General features: G+C 46.3%; 1 protein-coding gene across 1 annotated transcript in view; it reads right to left on the bottom strand.

Moving 5' to 3' along the window:
* Nucleotides 1-8,349: 8,349 nt before the first annotated feature.
* Nucleotides 8,350-19,743, bottom strand: part of LOC141098543 (cysteine-rich venom protein-like) — a 48,451-nt gene continuing 37,057 nt past the window's right edge. The window contains exons 9-10 of the mRNA XM_073586421.1: nt 17,465-17,550; nt 8,350-9,109 (exon numbers count right to left, since the gene is read on the bottom strand). Of these exons, the coding sequence (XP_073442522.1) occupies nt 8,982-9,109; nt 17,465-17,550 (214 nt within the window). The 3' untranslated portion in view covers nt 8,350-8,981. The remainder of the gene's footprint in view (nt 9,110-17,464; nt 17,551-19,743) is intronic.

Here is a 19,743-nt window from a genome sequence, read left to right as displayed (position 1 = left end):
GAGGCAGGCTCAGACGGTGTTAGGCCCAGTATGGATTGCACGTGATTGCACAAAGGTTAGAAAGGGTACCGTATCCCCGGATAACATGTATGGATAGCGTACACATTCAAAATATATGTCTATACATCAGGAGGCAGGCTCAGACGGTGTCAGGCACAGTATGGATTTGACGGCCCAGATTACACAGCGGAGGAGCAGGGAGAGGTAAAGATTGCAAATGCTGGGGCCCTGCCCAAGCAAGGGGGGCCCACTCGTGGGCGTCGGTACTGGCACTGGGCCCCTCATAGTACAGCGGTGTGTCTGACGGCGGGTGTGCACCACCACCGTCAGAGACACTTGATTGCACTATGAGGGACCCTGTGCCAGTGCCCGCGCCCAAGAGTCGGCCTACCCACCTGTCCAGGGCAACGGCACTCGCACGGTGTCGTGCGCTAGGTGGTGACCCCGGCCATGGGGGGGAGGCAGCACAGTTAGGGAGTTTTAGAAAGTGGCATATGTTGATGTTGGACATTCAGCTGATGCAAAAGGCGAAATAGGTGAAGTACCAGGAAGAGGTGGACCAAAGCAAGCCATTTTTCTGTCACCCTATGTGTCATCAGGGGAAGGTGGGACAAAATCCTTGGAAACCCATGCGTGGTTCATTTTAAGGAAGGTTAGATCATCCACATTTTGGGTTGACAGACGGGTCCTTTTTTCTGTCAGGATTGATCCAGCTGCACTGAAGACTCTTTCCGATAGCACACTTGCAGCTGGGCAAGCGAGCTCCTGTAAGGCATATTGGGCCAATTCAGGCCAGGTGTCCAGTTTAGCGGCCCAATAGTCAAAGGGGAATGACCTGTGTGGGAGAACATCGATATGGGAGGAAAAGTAGTTTGTAACCATAGTTGACAACTGCTGTCTCCTGTCACTTTCCATCGATGCAGTATTACCAGTTGTGTGAGCGGTATTTGAAAAATCAGTCCACAACATTGTCATGAAACCCCTGTCTCCAATGCCACTTCTGCTGTGTGCACCATGAACACCTCTGCCAAGCTGCCCCCGGCCCGTACGGCTCGTGTGAGAACCATCACCGCTGCTGTGTGCTGGGCATGCCTCAAGCAACCGATTTACCAGAGTTGCTTGTTTATTAGCCAATATTAGGTCAAGGTTCTCCTGTGGCATGATGTTTTGTAATTTGCCTTTATAGCGTGGATCCAGGATGCTGGCCAACCAGTAGTCGTCATCGTTCATCATTTTGGCAATGCGGGGGTCCCTTTTTAGGATCCGCAAGGCATAATCTGACATGTGGGCCAATGTTCCCGGTGTCAATGATGCACTGCGAGTGCTGGGTGGAGGAGCACTTTCTGGCAAATCCACATCCCTCCAGTCACGCACAAACCCTGTACCAGACCTTGCCACGCCAACATTTTCACTTGCCCCACGAGATGCATCCTCCTCCCCTAAGTAATCATCCCCATCATCATCCTCCTCCTCCTCTTCTTCCTCCACCTCGTCCAGGAGAGGTCCCTGAGCAGACAATGGCTGAATGTCATCAAGGATTCCCTCCTCCTCTTCCTCCTCATCAACATTGGCTGCAGACGCCTGCTCCTTAAGGTGCGTCAAAGTTTGCATGAGCAGACGCATAAGTGGGATGCTCATGCTTAGGATGGCGTCGTCTGCGCTTACCAGCCATGTGCATTCCTCAAAACACTGAAGGACTTTACAAAGGTCTTTCAGCTTCGACCAATGCACTCCTGTCAAGTCCATGTCTGCTCTCAAAGTGCCTGGCCATGTATCCTCCCACAAATGCATTATGGCCTGCCTCTGCTCGCACAGCCGCTCCACCATGTGCAGGGTGGAGTTCCACCTTGTTGCAATGTCGATAATGAGGCGGTGGTTGGGAAGGTGGAGCAATCGCTGCAGCTTCTGCATACGAACAGAGTGTACAGGCGACCGGCGGATGTGCGCGCACAGTCTTCGCACCTTATAGAGCAGGGCTATTAACTCCGGATAATTTTTGAGGAAGCACTGCACCACCAGGTTCAAGGTGTGAGCCAAGCAAGGTATGTGGCTGAGTTTTGAAAGGGCTATGGCTGCCACAAAATTCCGGCCGTTATCACTAACTACCTTGCCTGCCTCAAGATGTACACTGCCCAGCCATGACTCAGTTTGTCGCTTCAAGTACTCGGCCAGCACCTCGGCGGTGTGTCTGTCGCCCAAACACATCATCTGCAACACAGCCTGCTGACGCTTTCCACTAGCTGCTCGATAGGGGGACACATCGTGTGCAACAGTGGCAGCTGCAGATGGAGTGCTCGTACGACTGCGCTCTGTGGACGAGCTTTCGCTTCTGGAGGAGGAGGAGGAGGGTCGAACGCCTACAGCCAACTGTTTCCTATACCGTGGGCTAGGCAGCACTGTCCCACCACCGCTGTCCTGTGTGGACCCTGCATCCACCACATTAACCCAGTGCGCAGTGATGGACACGTAACGGCCCTGGCCATGCCGACTGGACCATGCATCAGTTGTGAGGTGCACCTTTCCGCTCACTGACTGCTTGAGTGCATGGACAATGCGGTCTTTCACATGATGGTGGAGGGCTGGGATGGCTTTGCGAGAGAAGAAGTGGCGACTGGGTAGGTCATAGCGTGGTACTGCATAGGCCATGAGTTCGCGGAAAGCTGTGCTTTCCACCAACCGAAAGGGCATCATCTCAAACGAGATTAGTTTGGCAATGTGGGCGTTCAAACCCAGTGTACGCGGATGAGAGACTGAGTACTTTCTTGACCTACTCATAGTGTCTGGGAGGGTGAGCTGGACTTGAGAGCTGCATATGGTGGAAGTAGCGGTGGACAGGGCGGACTGAGAGAGGGTTGATGATGGTGATGGAGTTGGTGTTCTTTCTGACGGCCTAGAATCAGTCTTTCGTTGATATAACAGTGGGATTCCCTGACTGCTGTGGTCTTGCAACGACACCTCAACATTTGCTGCTGTGCTCACCGGTGGGCTTACAGTGGGGGAAACAATGTAGCGTTGCTGACTACCTTCGTTGTGATCAGTTGCACATGTGGCACTTGAGGTTTGGTGTTGTGTCCACGCTTGCAAGTGCATGCTGGTTAAATGTCTAAGCATGCAACTGGTATTCAAATTTTTCAGATTTTTCCCTCGGCTAAAGGTCTTTGCGCACTTCTTACAGATAACCTTGGCCTGATCATGAGGATTTTGTTCAAAAAAGTGCCACACTGCACTCTTCCTACTTTAGCAGACATTTTGTGGCCTAGCACGCTGTGATCTTTTGACCCTCTGGACAAGCTGTCCAGCAACTCTTTTGATATTTGGAACCTGTCTTTGGAGTGCTCCGGGCCTGCCAGATAACAGCTGTTGCGATGTCGATGTCTGCTGTGGATGCTCCTCATCTGAGCTATTGGAAGCAGCACCCTCTTCCGCCAATGGATGCCAAACTGGGTCAACAACTGGGTCATCCATCACCTCCTCTTCTATGTCATGTGCACCTTCCTCTGTGTCACCGTGTATGGTGGTATAGTGTGCGGGAAGGGGCACCTGAGTCTCATCAGGGTCAGAATCTGGCTCTGTACACTGCGAGGACAATGAAGTGCTCTGAGTGAATGTACCAGCAGAATCATCCATCAGCGGCTGTGCATCAGTGCACTCCATGTCAGATTCATCTTGGCCTGGGTAATTCACCATTTCACTTGATAATCCAGGCATGGTATGTGAAAACAGCTCCATGGAGTAATCAGTAGTATGGCCTGCGTCATCCTTCAATCTTGGTTGGGGTGAAAGACACAAGGAAAGGTGTGGTTCATGAACATGAGCCTCCAATGACGACTCAGTGCTTTTACTTTTTACAACTGAAGAAGAGGAGGCGATAGAGCTGGAGGCTGAGTCAGCAATGTAAGACAAAACTTTTTCCTGATGCTCTGGCTTTAAAAGCGGTTTGCCAACTCCTAGAAAACTAAGCGTTCGAGGCCTTATGTAGCCAGACGATGACGCAGGGTCAGCACCTCCTGCATTCGGTCGTATTTTGCTCTTGCCACTACCATCAGATCCACCACCAACACCATCATTACCAGCTGCCAACCCCCGCTCAATTCCACGGCCTCTTCCACCAGCCTTCCTCATTTTTGGTAGAAATGTAGACAAAATCCAACAAACTATATAGTAATGTAAAACAAGGTACAAGGTGTCTATAGGACAGGGGAGATTTTGAATATCTGCACACACTTTTGGACAGTGGACACTTTTAGATTTTGTGAGGCCCACTGATATCTCAGCGCTATGTGACAGGCTCGATGGCACTGCTGTGACCTAAGTGACTAGAGGATAAGGGAGATTTTGAATATCTGCACACACTTTTGGACACTGGACACTTTTGGATTGTGTGAGGCCCACTGATATCTGAGCGCTATGTGACAGGCTCGATGGCACTGCTGTGACAAAAGTGACTAGAGGATAAGGGAGATTTTGAATATCTGCACACACTTTTGGACACTGGACACTTTTGGATTGTGTGAGGCCCACTGATATCTCAGCGCTATGTGACAGGCTCGATGGAACTGCTGTGACAAAAGTGACTAGAGGATAAGGGAGATTTTGAATATCTGCACACACTTTTGGACACTGGACACTTTTGGATTGTGTGAGGCCCACTGATATCTGAGCGCTATGTGACAGGCTCGATGGCACTGCTGTGACAAAAGTGACTAGAGGATAAGGGAGATTTTGAATATCTGCACACACTTTTGAACACTGGACACTTTTGGATTGTGTGAGGCCCACTGATATCTGAGCGCTATGTGACAGGCTCGATGGCACTGCTGTGACAAAAGTGACTAGAGGATAAGGGAGATTTTGAATATCTGCACACACTTTTGGATACTGGACACTTTTGGATTGTGTGAGGCCCACTGATATCTCAGTGCTATGTGACAGGCTCGATGGCACTGCTGTGACAAAAGTGACTAGAGGATAAGGGAGATTTTGAATATCTGCACACACTTTTGGACACTGGACACTTTTGGATTGTGTGAGGCCCACTTATATCTGAGCGCTATGTGACAGGCTCGATGGCACTGCTGTGACAAAAGTGACTAGAGGATAAGGGAGATTTTGAATATCTGCACACACTTTTGGACACTGGACACTTTTGGATTGTGTGAGGCCCACTGATATCTCAGCGCTATGTGACAGGCTCGATGGCACTGCTGTGACCTAAGTGACTAGAGGATAAGGGAGATTTTGAATATCTGCACACACTTTTGGACACTGGACACTTTTGGATTGTGTGAGGCCCACTGATATCTGAGCCCTATGTAACAGGCTCGATGGCACTGCTGTGACAAAAGTGACTAGAGGATAAGGGAGATTTTGAATATCTGCACACACTTTTGGACACTGGACACTTTTGGATTGTGTGAGGCCCACTGTTATCTCAGCGCTATGTGACAGGCTCGATGGCACTGCTGTGACCTAAGTGACTAGAGGATAAGGGAGATTTTGAATATCTGCACACACTTTTGGACACTGGACACTTTTGGATTGTGTGAGGCCCACTGATATCTCAGCGCTATGTGACAGGCTCGATGGCACTGCTGTGACAAAAGTGACTAGAGGATAAGGGAGATTTTGAATATCTGCACACACTCTTGGACACTGGACACTTTTGGATTGTGTGAGGCCCACTGATATCTCAGTGCTATGTGACAGGCTCGATGGCACTGCTGTGACAAGAGTGACTAGAGGATAAGGGAGATTTTGAATATCTGCACACACTTTTGGACACTGGACACTTTTGGATAGTGTGAGGCCCACTGATATCTGAGCGCTATGTGACAGGCTCGATGGCACTGCTGTGACAAAAGTGACTAGAGGATAAGGGAGATTTTGAATATCTGCATACACTTTTGGACACTGGACACTTTTGGATTGTGTGAGGCCCACTGATATCTCAGCGCTATGTGACAGGCTCGATGGCACTGCTGTGACAAAAGTGACTAGAGGATAAGGGAGATTTTGAATATCTGCACACACTTTTGGACAGTGGACACTTTTGGATTGTGTGAGGCCCACTGATATCTGAGCGCTATGTGACAGGCTCGATGGCACTGCTGTGACAAAAGTGACTAGAGGATAAGGGAGATTTTGAATATCTGCACACACTTTTGGACACTGGACACTTTTGGATTGTGTGAGGCCCACTGATATCTGAGCGCTATGTGACAGGCTCGATGGCACTGCTGTGACAAAAGTGACTAGAGGATAAGGGAGATTTTGAATATCTGCACACACTTTTGGACAGTGGACACTTTTGGATTGTGTGAGGCCCACTGTTATCTCAGCGCTATGTGACAGGCTCGATGGCACTGCTGTGACCTAAGTGACTAGAGGATAAGGGAGATTTTGAATATCTGCACACACTTTTGGACACTGGACACTTTTGGATTGTGTGAGGCCCACTGATATCTCAGCGCTATGTGACAGGCTCGATGGCACTGCTGTGACAAAAGTGACTAGAGGATAAGGGAGATTTTGAATATCTGCACACACTTTTGGACAGTGGACACTTTTGGATTGTGTGAGGCCCACTGTTATCTCAGCGCTATGTGACAGGCTCGATGGCACTGCTGTGACAAAAGTGACTAGAGGATAAGGGAGATTTTGAATATCTGCACACACTTTTGGACACTGGACACTTTTGGATTGTGTGAGGCCCACTGATATATCAGCGCTATGTGACAGGCTCGATGGCACTGCTGTGACAAAAGTGACTAGAGGATAAGGGAGATTTTGAATATCTGCACACACTTTTGGACACTGGACACTTTTGGATTGTGTGAGGCCCACTGATATCTCAGCGCTATGTGACAGGCTCGATGGCACTGCTGTGACAAAAGTGACTAGAGGATAAGGGAGATTTTGAATATCTGCACACACTTTTGGACACTGGACACTTTTGGATTGTGTGAGGCCCACTGATATATCAGCGCTATGTGACAGGCTCGATGGCACTGCTGTGACCTAAGTGACTAGAGGATAAGTGAGATTTTGAATGTCTGCACACACTTTTGGACACTGGACACTTTTGGATTGTGTGAGGCCCAATGAATATCTGAGCGCTATGTGACAGGCTCGATGGCACAGCTGTGACCTAAGTGACTAGAGGATAAGTGAGATTTTGAATGTCTGCACACACTTTTGGACACTGGACACTTTTGGATTGTGTGAGGCCCAATGAATATCTGAGCGCTATGTGACAGGCTCGATGGCACAGCTGTGACCAAAGTGACTAGAGGATAAGGGAGATTGGATTGCTTTTAAAAAAGCAGTTTGCGGAGTAGTGGGTAAACAGCAATGCCAGCCTGTCAGGAAGCCTTAAAAGGCAGCCCAACAACCAACACCACTGATACACCACTATATATCCTCCCCTTGCACTGCACACACAGTGACTGGTGTGTTGTGCAGGCCAAATTGCTATCAGCAGCAGAAGCAGTTTTTTTTTCTTCTCAGCAGGACAAAAAAAAAAAATTGGGATTGCTTAAGCAGTTTGAGGCCCAATGAATATCTGAGCGCTATGTGACAGGCTCGATGGCGCAGCTGTGACCAAAGTGACAAGAGGTTAAGGGAGATTGGATTGCTTTTAAAAAAGCAGTTTGCGGAGCAGTGGGTAAACAGCAATGCCAGCCTGTCAGGAAGCCTTAGAAGGCAGCCCAACAACCAACACCACTGATACACCACTATATAGCCTCCCCTTGCACTGCACATACAGTGACTGGTGTGTTGTGCATGCCAAATCGCTAGCAGCAGAAGCAGTTTTTTTGTCTTCTTCCCTGCCTAACGCTCTCCCTACAGAATCAGCAGCAACCTCTCCCTATGCTAAGATCGGCAGAAGTAAGATGGCGGTCGGCGTGCACGCCCTTTTATACCCCCTGTGACGCCCACCAAAGCAAGCCAATCACTTGCATGCCCTTCTGAAAGATGGTGGTGACCCGTGCCTATGTCATCACGTTGCCCACAGTGTCCGTGGATCCTGATTGGCTGAAAAAGAGCGCAAAACAAACTTTTGAAACGCGACTTTGGCGCGTAAGTCGCCGACCTCGTGGCCGACCTCATCCTAGGGTCGGGTTTCGTTTCATGAAACCCGACTTTGCCAAAAGTCGGCGACTTTTGAATTTTTTCGACCCGTTTCGCTCAACTCTAGTCAGCATAACTTATCATAAGTGAACTGAAAATTTTCTAGCAATTGCATCCATATTTGTGTAAGTTCTTGGGTGTCCCTTATACAATATCTAGGGTGCATCTTTGTATGAGGCCATAGAACCCAAAAAAGAGATTAAAAAAAGCAGCAGAGAATGACTAAAATATTGATTTTATTTCTCCATTTTGGTTACACAAATCATGAAAATCATGTGGGAATCATAAAACAGTTGCCCTTAGAATAAAATGTTAAAGCAGCACTCAAGCATTTTTTATTTTTCATTGCTCCAGTGGGTCTTAAAATCCTAGTCCCCCCCCAACACTGTCTGATACTCATTTTCCGCAATTTTCATCTGTTTCCGCCATCGCTCCGGTCCGTCCCCTGCTGTGACATGCCGGCTGCTCCAGAGTTTCATGGAGATAGTCAGTGTAAATTCATGAGAACCTCATTCTGTCTCCCATACACTTGTACTGAGAGCTTTTGATGTAAGTTCTGACTTCCGGCCAGTCTGAAGCTGCACTAACTAGATGGGGCCGCATGAACTGAGCGGTGTTGAAAAACAGTGAAGACGCCGGAGGGTGAGTATAAGAAAGGGGTCAAGGGACTTACATTTTAAAGCACCCCTTCAGTGGTGAAAAAAAAACATAAAAAATGCTGGAGTGGTGTTTTAAATAACCGCTATTTCAATATGTAAAAAAAAAAAATAATATTAAAATAAAAGATAAATCATCTGAACTTGTAGGGACGCAATCTATTGGGGCAGAGATACTGAGGAGCAGAGCGGCACTTATTTTATCTCTCCTTTTGTGCATCGACAGGTGGCTGGGCAGTTACCAACCATAGATTTGTCAGTGTTGCAAGTACTTTGTAAGTCTGGACAGTTAACAAAGTAGTCTTGATATGGACAAGCGTTTGCTGAAAAAGAAACAAAAATGGTTTACAGTATATTGCACAATCCAACAATAAAGAGGGGGTCACATAAAAGAAACCATATTCCTCACAGACCCCCTCTGATAGCTTCTTAGGAGTGACTCCCAGTTTACAGCATTAATTGTGACTATGAATTACTAGGGCTTCATGTTATGCCGCATTTCTTCTGAAGTTTACTGGTAGACAAATGTGTAGCCACATGAGGCGTCCTCAATCAGAAATGTTAATCACTAGTAAGATTATCTTTTCACAAAAAAGGAGTGCTGTAATGAAAAGCTTGCTCTAATGAAAGGCGTGTTCTGATGAAAGAAGTGCTACAAAGAAAGCAGTGCTGTAATGAAAGGAGTGCCCTGAAGAAAGTAGTGCAGTAATAAAAGGAGTGGTCTAATGAAAGGAGTGGTCTAATGACAGGAGTGCTGTAATGAATGGAGTGCTGTAATGAATGGAGTGCTGTAATGAATGGAGTGCTCTAATGAAAGGAGTGCTCTAATGAAAGGAGTTTTCTAATGAAAGGAGTGGTCTAATGAAGGGCGTGCATTGATAAAAGGAGTGCTCTAATGAAAGGAGTGCTCTAATGAAAGGAGTTTTCTAATGAAAGGAGTGGTCTAATGAAGGGTGTGCATTGATAAAAGGAGTGCTCTAATGACAGGCGTGCTCTAATGAAACGAGTGCTGTAATGAAAAGAGTCCTCTAGCGAAAGGATTGCTATACTGAAAGGAGTACTGCAATGAAATGAGTGCTCTAATGAAAGGCATGCTGATGTGAACGGTTTGCTCTAATGAAAGGAGTGCTCTAATGAAAGGAGTGCTGTAATGAAAACAGTGCTTTAATGAAAGGCATGCTGAACGGTTTGCTCTAATGAAAGGAGTGCGCTAATGACTGGAGTGCTGTATTGAAAGGAGTGATGTAATGAATGGAATGCTGTAATGAAAAGAGTTTTCTAATGAAAGGAGTGGTCTTTTGAAGGGCATGGTTTGATAAAAGGAGTGCTTTAATGAAAGGAGTGCTCTAATTAAAGGAGTGGTCTAATAAAAGGAGCGTTGTAATGATAGGAGTGCTCTAATGAAATTCATGTTTTAATGAAAGAAGTGTTCTGAAAGGAGTGCTGTAATGAGAGGAGTGCTGTAATGAGAGGAGTGCTGTAATGAAAGGAGTTCTGCAATGTAAGGAGTGCTTTAATTAAAGGAATGCTGTAGTGAATGGAATGCTGTAATGAAAGAAGTGCTGTAATAAAGAGCGTGCTATAATGAAAGGAGTGCTGTAATGAAAGGAGTGCTGTAATGAATAGAGTGGTCTAATGAAAGGAATGGTCCAATACAGAACCCAAGTAGCTGAAAATATTTAGTTTAGTGGAGAATGCTCCAGCCCATCTACCCATCCCCCAAAAATAAATAATATAAAAAGAATTTCCTGGCAATGTAATGTGTGCACTGTGGAAACTTATGTAATGGGGGCAATATAGCTTGTTAGGCCTATTCGGGTACATCACATGGCTATGTAATGTCGGCTTCATGGAAGCTAGTGCTATGTGGGCAGGGTAACTTCTTGTGCCTCCGTCAAGTACAGCACTTTAATTGGTTATTAGAGTTGAGCGAAACGGGTCGGTCATATTCAAAAGTCGCCGACTTTCGCTGGAGTCGGGTTTCATGAAACGAAACCCGACCATAGCGTGAGGTCGGCCACGAGGTCGGCGACCAGAGCGCCAAAGTCGCGTTTCAAAAGATGCTTCCAGCGCCCTTTTTCAGCCAGTGATGGAGGCCGTACACTGTGGGCAACGCGATGACATAGGCAGCGGTCACCACCATCTTTGAGAAGGGCATGCAAGTGATTGGCTGGCTTTGTGTGGCGTTACAGGGGCTATAAAAGGGCGTGAACGCCGACCGCCATCTTACTTATGCCGATCTTAGCATAAGAAGAGCTGCTGATGATGATGATTCTGTAGGGAGAGCGTTAGGCAGGGAAGAAGAACAAAAAACACTGCTTCTGCTGTTAGCGATTTCCACTTACAACACAACACTTTGTGTGCAGTGACAGGGGAGGCTATATTTTGGTGCATCAGCTCTGTTGGTTATTAGGCTGCCTTATAAGGCTCCCTGATAGCTGCATTGCTGTTTGCACACTGCTGTGCAAACTGCTTTTTTAAAAGCAAAAATACTTTTCTTCCTCTTTTCTGCACAGTTACCAAACGTTCATTTTTCCACACTTTTGTGTGCAGCAGTCCTGCTTATTAGGCTGCCTGCGTCCATACTTGGACTGAGAGCATCATTGTCAGTGTTCTCAAATCTCTAGTGAGATCCAAAATCTCACCAATCCTACAGACACCCTCCACCTTGTCATACACCATCCAATTTCAGCCTGTTACATTGAGGTGTAATCTCTACTGGGCCTGAGACAATAATTCTGCGTCCTCAAATCTATAGTGAGATCCAAAATCTCACCAATCCTACAGACACCCTCCACCTTGTCATACACCATCCAATTTCAGTCTGTTACATTGAGGTGTAATCTCTACTGGGCCTGAGACAATAATTCTGCGTCCTCAAATCTATAGTGAGATCCAAAATCTCACCAATCCTATAGACACCCTCCACCTTGTCATTCACCATCCGATTTCAGCCTGTTACATTGAGGTGTAATCTCTACTGGGCCTGAGACAATAGTTCAGCGTCCTCAAATCTCTAGTGAAATTCAAATTCTCACCAATAGTAGATACACCTTCTACCTTGTTTTACAGTACCATATAGCTGGTGGTATTTTGGGTACATTTTCACAAAAATGAGCAAGTATGGTGGAAGACGCCATGGAAGTTGGCTGGGATTGCCAGCTGGTCCCGATGGTGGTGGTGTTGCATCTGTTGGTAGTGGCAAAAGCACAATAGCACCTAAGGCAGGAGGTGTTGAGCCTGCATCATCGTCTGGCTCCACAAGGCCTCGAAGGCTCTCTTTTCTGGGAGTAGGTAAACCACTTTTAAAGCCGGAGCTTCAGGAACAAGTTTTGGCTTACATTGCTGACACAGCCTCTAGCTCTCTCGCCTTCTCTTCTGAAGTTTCAAAAAATAAAAGCGCTGAGTCGTCATTGGAGGCTCCTGGTCAGGAACAACACCTTTCTTTGTGGCCTTCACCCGTACCAAAAGTGAAGGATGTTGCAGGCCACACTACCGATTACTCCACGGAGCTCTTTTCACATACCATGCCTGGGTTAGCAAGTTAAATCGTGAATTCCCCAGTCCAAGATGAATCTGACATGGAGTGCACTGATGCACAGCCACTGCTAGATTTTTCTGCTGGTACATTCACTCAAATCACTACATTGTCCTCGTAGTGTACTGAGGCAGAATCAGACCCTGATGAAACTCAGGTGCCCCTTCCCGCATACTATACCACCTAACACGGTGACACAGAGGAAGGTGCACATGAAATTGAAGAGGAGGTGATGGATGACCCAGTTGTTGACCCAGATTGGCATCCATTGGGGGAAGAGGGTGCCACTGCCAATAGCTCAGAAGATGAGGAGGAGGATCCGCAGCAGGCAACGACATCGCAACAGCTGTTATCTGGCAGGACCATAGCAGTCCAAAAACGTGTTACAAAAAACAAAAGAGTTGAAGGACAGCTTGGCCAGACGGTCAATTTAGCACAGCGTGCAAGCTCTCAAAATGTCTTCTTTAGTTTGAAGGGTGCAGTGTGGCACTTTTTTGAACAAAATCCTAATGATCAGGCAAAAGTTATCTGTAAGAAGTGCGCAAAGACCTTTAGCCGAGGGAAAAATCTGAGAAATTTGAATACGAGTTGCATGCTTAGACATTTTACCTCCATGCACTTGCAAGCGTGGACGGACTACCAAACCTCACGTACCACATGTGCACCTGCTCCGAATGAAGGTAGTTAGCAACGCTACATCGCTTCCCCCACTGTAAGCCCACCGGTTAGCACACCACCAGCAGCAAATGTCGAGGTGTCGTCGCAAGGGCAAAGCAGTCATGGAATCACAATGTTATTGCTAGGAAAGACTGAATCTAGGCCATCAGCAACACCACCAACACCATCACCAACCCTCTCTCTGTCCGCCATGTCCACCGCTAGTTCCACCATATGCAGCTCTCAAGTCCAGCTCACCCTACCAGAGACTCTGAGTAGGACAAAAAAGTACTCATCCTCTTATCCGCATACACTGGCTTTGAACGCCCACATTGTCAAACTAATCTTGTTAGAGATGATGCCCTACCGGTTGGTTGAAAGCAAAGCTTTCCGCAAGCTCATGGCCAACGCAGTACCACGCTATGACCTACCCAGTCAGCACTTCTTTTCACGAAAAGCCATCTCAGCCCTCCACATGCATGTGAAAGACCGCATTGTCCATGAACTCAAGCAGTCAGTGAGTGGAAAGGTGCACTTCACAACAGATGCATGGTCCAGTAGACATGGCCAGGGCCGTTACATGTCCATCATTGTGCACTGGGTTATTATGGTGGATGCAGGGTCCACAGGGGACAGTGGCAGTGGGACAGTGCTGCCTAGCCCATGGTATAGGAAACAGTTGGCTGTAGGCGTTCGACCCTCCTCCTCCAGAAGCGAAAGCTTGTCCACAGAGCGCAGTCACACGAGCACTCCATCCGCAGCTGCCAGTGTTGCACACGAGGTGTCCCACTATCGAACAGCTAATGGTAAGCGTCAGCAGGCTGTGTTGAAGATGATGTGTTTGGGAGACAACAGACACACCGCGGAGGTACTGGCCGACTACTTGCAGCGACAAACTGAGTCATGGCTGGGCAGTCTACATCTTGAGGCAGCAAGGTAGTTAGTGATAACGGCCGGAATTTTGTGGCAGCCATAGCCCTTTCAAAACTCAGACACATACCTTGCTTGGATCATACCTTGAACCTTGTGGTGCAGTGCTTCCTTAATAATTATCCGGAGTTAACAGCCCTGCTCCATAAGGTGCGAAGACTGTGCTCGCACATCCGCCAGTCGCCCGTACACTCCAGTCGTATGCAGAAGCTGCAGCGATTGCTCCACCTTCCCAAGCACCGCCTAATTATCGACATTGCAACAAGGTGGAACTCCACCCTGCACATGGTTGAGTGGCTGTGCGAACAGAGGCAGGCTGTAATTCATTTGTGGGAGGATACACGGGCAGGCAGTTTGCAGGCAGACATGGAGTTGTCTGGTGTGTAGTGGTCGAAGCTGAAAGACCTCTGTAAAGTCCTTCAATGTTTTGAGGAATGTACCCGGCTGGTAAGCGCAGATGATGCCATCATAAGCATGAGCATCCCACTTATGTGTCTGCTCATGCAAACTTTGACGCACATTAAGGAGCAGGCGTCTGCAGCCGAGGAGAAAGAGGAGGAGGGAAGCCTTGATGACAGTCAGCCATTTTCTGGTCAGAGAAGTCTCGTGGACGAGGTGGAGGAAGAAGAGGAAGAGGAGGAGGATGATGATGGGGATGATTATTTTGGGGAGGAGGATGCTTCTTAGGGGGCAAGAAAAAATGTTGGCGTGGCAAGGTCAAGTACAGGGTTTGTGCGTGACTGGAGGGATGTGGATTTGCCAGAAAGTGCTCCTCCACCCAGCACTTGCAGTGCATCATTGACACCTGGAACATTGGCCCACATGTCTGATTATGCCTTGCAGATCCTAAAAAGGGACCCCCACATTGCCAAAATGATGAACGATGACGACTACTGGTTGGCCAGCATCCTGGATCCATGCTTTAAAGGCAAATTCCAAAACATCATGCCACAGGAGAACCTAGAGCTAATATTGGCTAACAAGCAACTCTGGTAAACCGTTTGTTTGAGGCATTCCCAGCACACAGCAGCGGTGATGTTTTTCCAACAAGCCGTAGGTGGCAACATGAAAGAGGTATTCGTGGTGCACACAGCCGAAGTGGCGTTGGACACAGGGGTTTCATGACCATGTTGTGGACTGATTTTTCAAGTACCGCTCACACGACTGGTAATACTGCATCGATCGAAACTGACAGGAGACAGCAGTTGTCAACTATGGTAACAAACTACTTCTCCTCCCATATCGATGTTCTTCCTCACTGGTCGATCCCCTTTGACTATTGGGCCAGTAAACTTGACACCTGGCCTGAACTGGCACAATATGCCTTACAGGAGCTCACTTGCCCTGCTGCTAGTGTGTTATCTGAGCGAGTCTTCAGTACTGCAGGATCAATCCTGACAGAAAAAAGGACCCGTCTGTCGACCCAAGATGTTGATGATCTAACCTTCATTAAAATGAACCATGCATGAGTTTCAAAGGATTTTGTCCCACCCTCCCCTGCTGACACGTAGGTTGCCAGAAAAATGGCTTGCTTTTGTCCTCCTCTTCCGCAGACTTCTCCAATTACTCCATTTGCAGCTGCTGAATGTCCAACATCAACATATGCCAATTTTTCCACCTCCCTAACTGGGCTGCCTCCCCCCACAGGGCCGGCGTCACCACCTGGCGTACGCACCCATGTGAGTGCCGGTGCCCTGGACAGGTGGGTGGGCACACTGTTTGGCAACGGCACGGCACAAGGTCCCTCATAGTAGAATCAAGTGTCTCTGACGGTGGGGGTGCACACCCGCCGTCAGACACACCGGCGTACTATGAGGGGCCCTGTGCCAGTGCCGTCGCCAACGAGTGGGTCCCCCCGCTTGCTCAGGATCACATCACTTGCAAAAGTTGAAATACTTACCTCTCCCTGCTCCACCACCGTGACGTCTTCCGCGTTTCCTGACAGTGACATTCTGGTCAGAGAGTGCGATGACATCACGTCTGTACGCCCTCTGCCTAAACAGTCCAAGTGCAGTGAGATGGAAGATGGAGACGACGAGGAGTCCAGACTAGTACAGGGATTCCCTAGCGAGGAGACTTATTTCATTGTTTTCAATGTTGGGACAGCTATTTTTGGGGAGCACTATACTCTGGAGAATGATATATGAGGCCCACCATACACTGGAGCATTCCAAAGGTGGACATCAGACACTGGAGCAGCATTTACAGGACCCATTATGCACTGGAGCATTAGAAATGGGGCCCATTATGTTTGGAGCATTATTTGGGCCCATAAGACAGTGGAACTTCATCCATGGGGACCAACATATACTGTAGCATTATGTGGAGCTCATCATATACTGTTTCAAACATTATATGGGACCATTGATTCTGTACGGAGAAATATATGGGTCTCATTAATCTGTATAGTGCACTATGCGGTGGCCATGATACTGTATGGAGTAATATTCTGTCCGTTTTTCGAGCTATTGGAGAATTTAAAATGGATATCAGTCATGAGATGTAAGAAGTGAAGTATTTTTCATTGTACTATACCACTATTTCTCTGCCGTATCAGTGGATCGTGAATTGTGGCATGTGTTAAAGGAGCCCATTGACACTCTTTGGCCCTGGGCCCACGAAAATCTGGAGCCAGCCTTACCTCACCACAACTTTAGCTAAATAACCCCCAGTTTTCAATGCCGAACTATTATTATAAAGTAAATTAAGGTTGACAAGCTTAAGGAATAAGAAATGATGTTTTTGGCATTAAAATGGGCACTGTAGGAGTGTTTCCTGTGAGTGTGGGAACGAGGGAGATTAGGCAGGAACGCGACAGGAGAACAACTCCCTATAGGGGTACATTATTAAAGTTGACAATGTAAAAGGTAACGTCATGTAGGTCATGTGTCTTCTAGTCATCATTAAGGTACATTACTTGACAATATAAAATGCAGCTGATGTTATGAGGGCAAGGTAGCTTACTGTCTTCATCAGATACATTACCTGGCAATATGAGGTGGATACAGCTCAAACTAACTATATGGGGCAATATGGCTTCTTGTGCTTATGAGGGAACATTATCTGGCTGAATTATGTGGGCACTGAGGAAGCTAGAGTTTGGGGAGGGGAGAGGAATATGGCTTCCTGTGCTTATGAGGGTACTTTTCTTGCAATAGGAAGGGGGCGCTGTGGAAGCTAAAGTTTGGGTGACATTGTATCTGTAGATCCCAATGTTTACGGCAGTATGTTATAATGTGATGTGGATGACAATGTTATAGGACAATATGGCTTCCTTTGCTTTACTGCTCAAATAGGGGGCAATGTGGAGGCTAGTGTGTTGGGGGCACCCTGCTTTTTTGGGGCACACCGCCTAATGTAAATGATTGTACAATAAGGGTTATTGATGACTTGTACCCATGATACTTCAATGTCAGCTTGTGAACCTCTCTAGAACTATTGTTATTTAATTATCGACACATCCCCAGTATCTGGATTATAATCAGAAACTGACAGAAATCACCAAATGGGGAAAAGTAAAATAAAATGTAAGATTTTTCCGCCAAGAACTTACTGCAGAGATTGTTTTCACATGAATTGGGGCAGTCCTCACATGGCTTCCCCGCCTTCCAGGGATAAAGTCTGGAGCCTTTGTTTCCTCTTTAATTGGAAATATAAATGGTAACATAATTATTAATACATACATATAAAGCACCTAAAATGTCCTTTCTAAATATCTATCTTTACACACTAACCGCCTGATCAGCTTTATTATAAAGTGCCCTACACTTTCCTCTTATTCTGCTAATCCCTAAATATGTTTTTTTACTACATCTCCTGAAGCGTTCCGCTGGAATGAAGTCTAAAACGTAACATCATAGGAGGTTGGAGGCCACTTTACTTAAGCGTCTTCCACCCTTCCTCATATAGGACATTATCAGAGTGCGGTGCTGCAGTTACTACAGTTTCGTGCATGGCCACCTTCTCAAGATGTCCTGGATCTATGATGATAGATGCTGCGGGAGATGTAAGTGCAGAGTTGGCACTTTGCTTCTATCAGCTCTGCCGCAGTTTCTATGAAACAAGATGTCATCAGGGAGCAGCGATATAATCAATAAAGTGACAGCATCATTGCTCCACAGCATCTAGCAATGCTCTCAAACAAGTGGTCAGCAGGTGGCGGCGATAGAAGCAATGACACCAAAGCTGCGCGCTGATATCGATTCGTTTGAGGACATTGCTATAAGCTGTGGAGAGGTAGCAAAAAGCAAAAAACACAAATATCCTGAACTAAAAAGTAAAAAATATACTGCAAATAATGCATAAAGGTAATAATAATAATAAGGGTATTTAGTAAACATAATTTTGATCAAAATAATGTACAAGCCATCCCGCCACGTCACGGCAACCCTTGTGGGACAGTCCCTACTCTAGTATTTAAAACCTTTTCACTTGCCAAGTGACGTGAATGTGAATAGGGGTCGAGCGGCTGAACCACTAGTAACAGTGTAGGCCAGACTGGATGGCTTTCCCAGCTCAGAAAGAGGGCGGTCACACCCATATATGCACTGAATGCACAATGAAATGAACTGAGAAAAGTAAGTTAATGTGTATGCACAATGTAAGTGCATATTAACACAAAGTAAAAAAGTAAAAAATATACTGCAAATAATGCATAAAGGTAATAATAAAAATATTACCTTTATGCATTATTTGCAGTATATTTTTTACTTTTTAGTTCAGGATATTTGTGTTTTTTGCTTTTTCTTTTCTCTGGTTAATGGTCATGTGTTAATATGCACTTACATTGTGCATACACATTAACTTACTTTCTCAGTTCAGATTTGTTTTTTATTCATTTCATTGTGCATTCAGTGCATATATGGGTGTGACCGCCCTCTTTCTGAGCTGGGAAAGCCATCCAGTCTGGCCTACACTGTTACTAGTGGTTCAGCCGCTCGATCCTTATTCACATTCACGTCACTTGGCAAGTGAAAAGTTTTTAAATACTAGAGTAGGGACTGTCCCACAAGGGTTGCCGTGACGTGGCGGGATGGCTTGTACATTATTTTGATCAAAATTATGTTTACTAAATACCCTTATTATTATTATTACCTTTATGCATTATTTGCAGTATATTTTTTACTTTTTAGTTCAGGATATTTGTGTTTTTTGCTTTTTGTTTTCTCTGGTTAATGGTCATGTGTTAATATGCACTTACATTGTGCATACACATTAACTTACTTTTCTCAGTTCAGATTTGTTTTTTAAGCTGTGGAGAGGTGCTGGTGTCACTCACTGCATCTACATCTGACCCCTGCTATAATTCATTTAAAGGCAGCACTAGAAGATGTGGGATGTCCTGTTCCAGGATGGGTGATGGACTTTGTGGAGAGTGAATGCAGCCCCAGCTTCCTCTTCCTCCTGGATAATCTGTAGAGAGACTGATCTCTGATGGAGAGTGGAGGTTTCCGCTCCGCTGCACTCACTGCACATGGGACACTGAGCACAAGGATGTCCTAACATAGGGTTCATTCTTCTAGGACCATGATATCCACTCCTAATGAATCTTTAATAGGGGAAACAGGCAGAGTGAATAGTGTACTTATTCCAGACAAGTAATATGGACTCTTGGTTTATGTATGTCATATGCACATTACATGTGGGGTTATATGACATGATGTCTCTTTGAAAATTATTCTCCTGCTTTGCCATTACATTTTCCTTCTTTGGTATGTATCTGTATATGAACACATTAGTCCTTGATTTATTTGGTGAAATATAGGGAGAAGTGTAGGACATTTTATAATAAAGCTTATTACAAAAGTGGTTAGGATGTAAAGATGTGGCGCC

This window comes from Dendrobates tinctorius, unplaced genomic scaffold (assembly GCF_039654945.1).
Source record: "Dendrobates tinctorius isolate UK_male_01 unplaced genomic scaffold, ASM3965494v1 ptg000093l, whole genome shotgun sequence".
In the NCBI taxonomy this organism is placed as follows: Eukaryota; Metazoa; Chordata; class Amphibia; order Anura; family Dendrobatidae; genus Dendrobates; species Dendrobates tinctorius.
The sequence above is the reverse complement of the archived record's forward strand: the minus strand, read 5'-3'. Positions and strand labels throughout refer to the sequence as shown.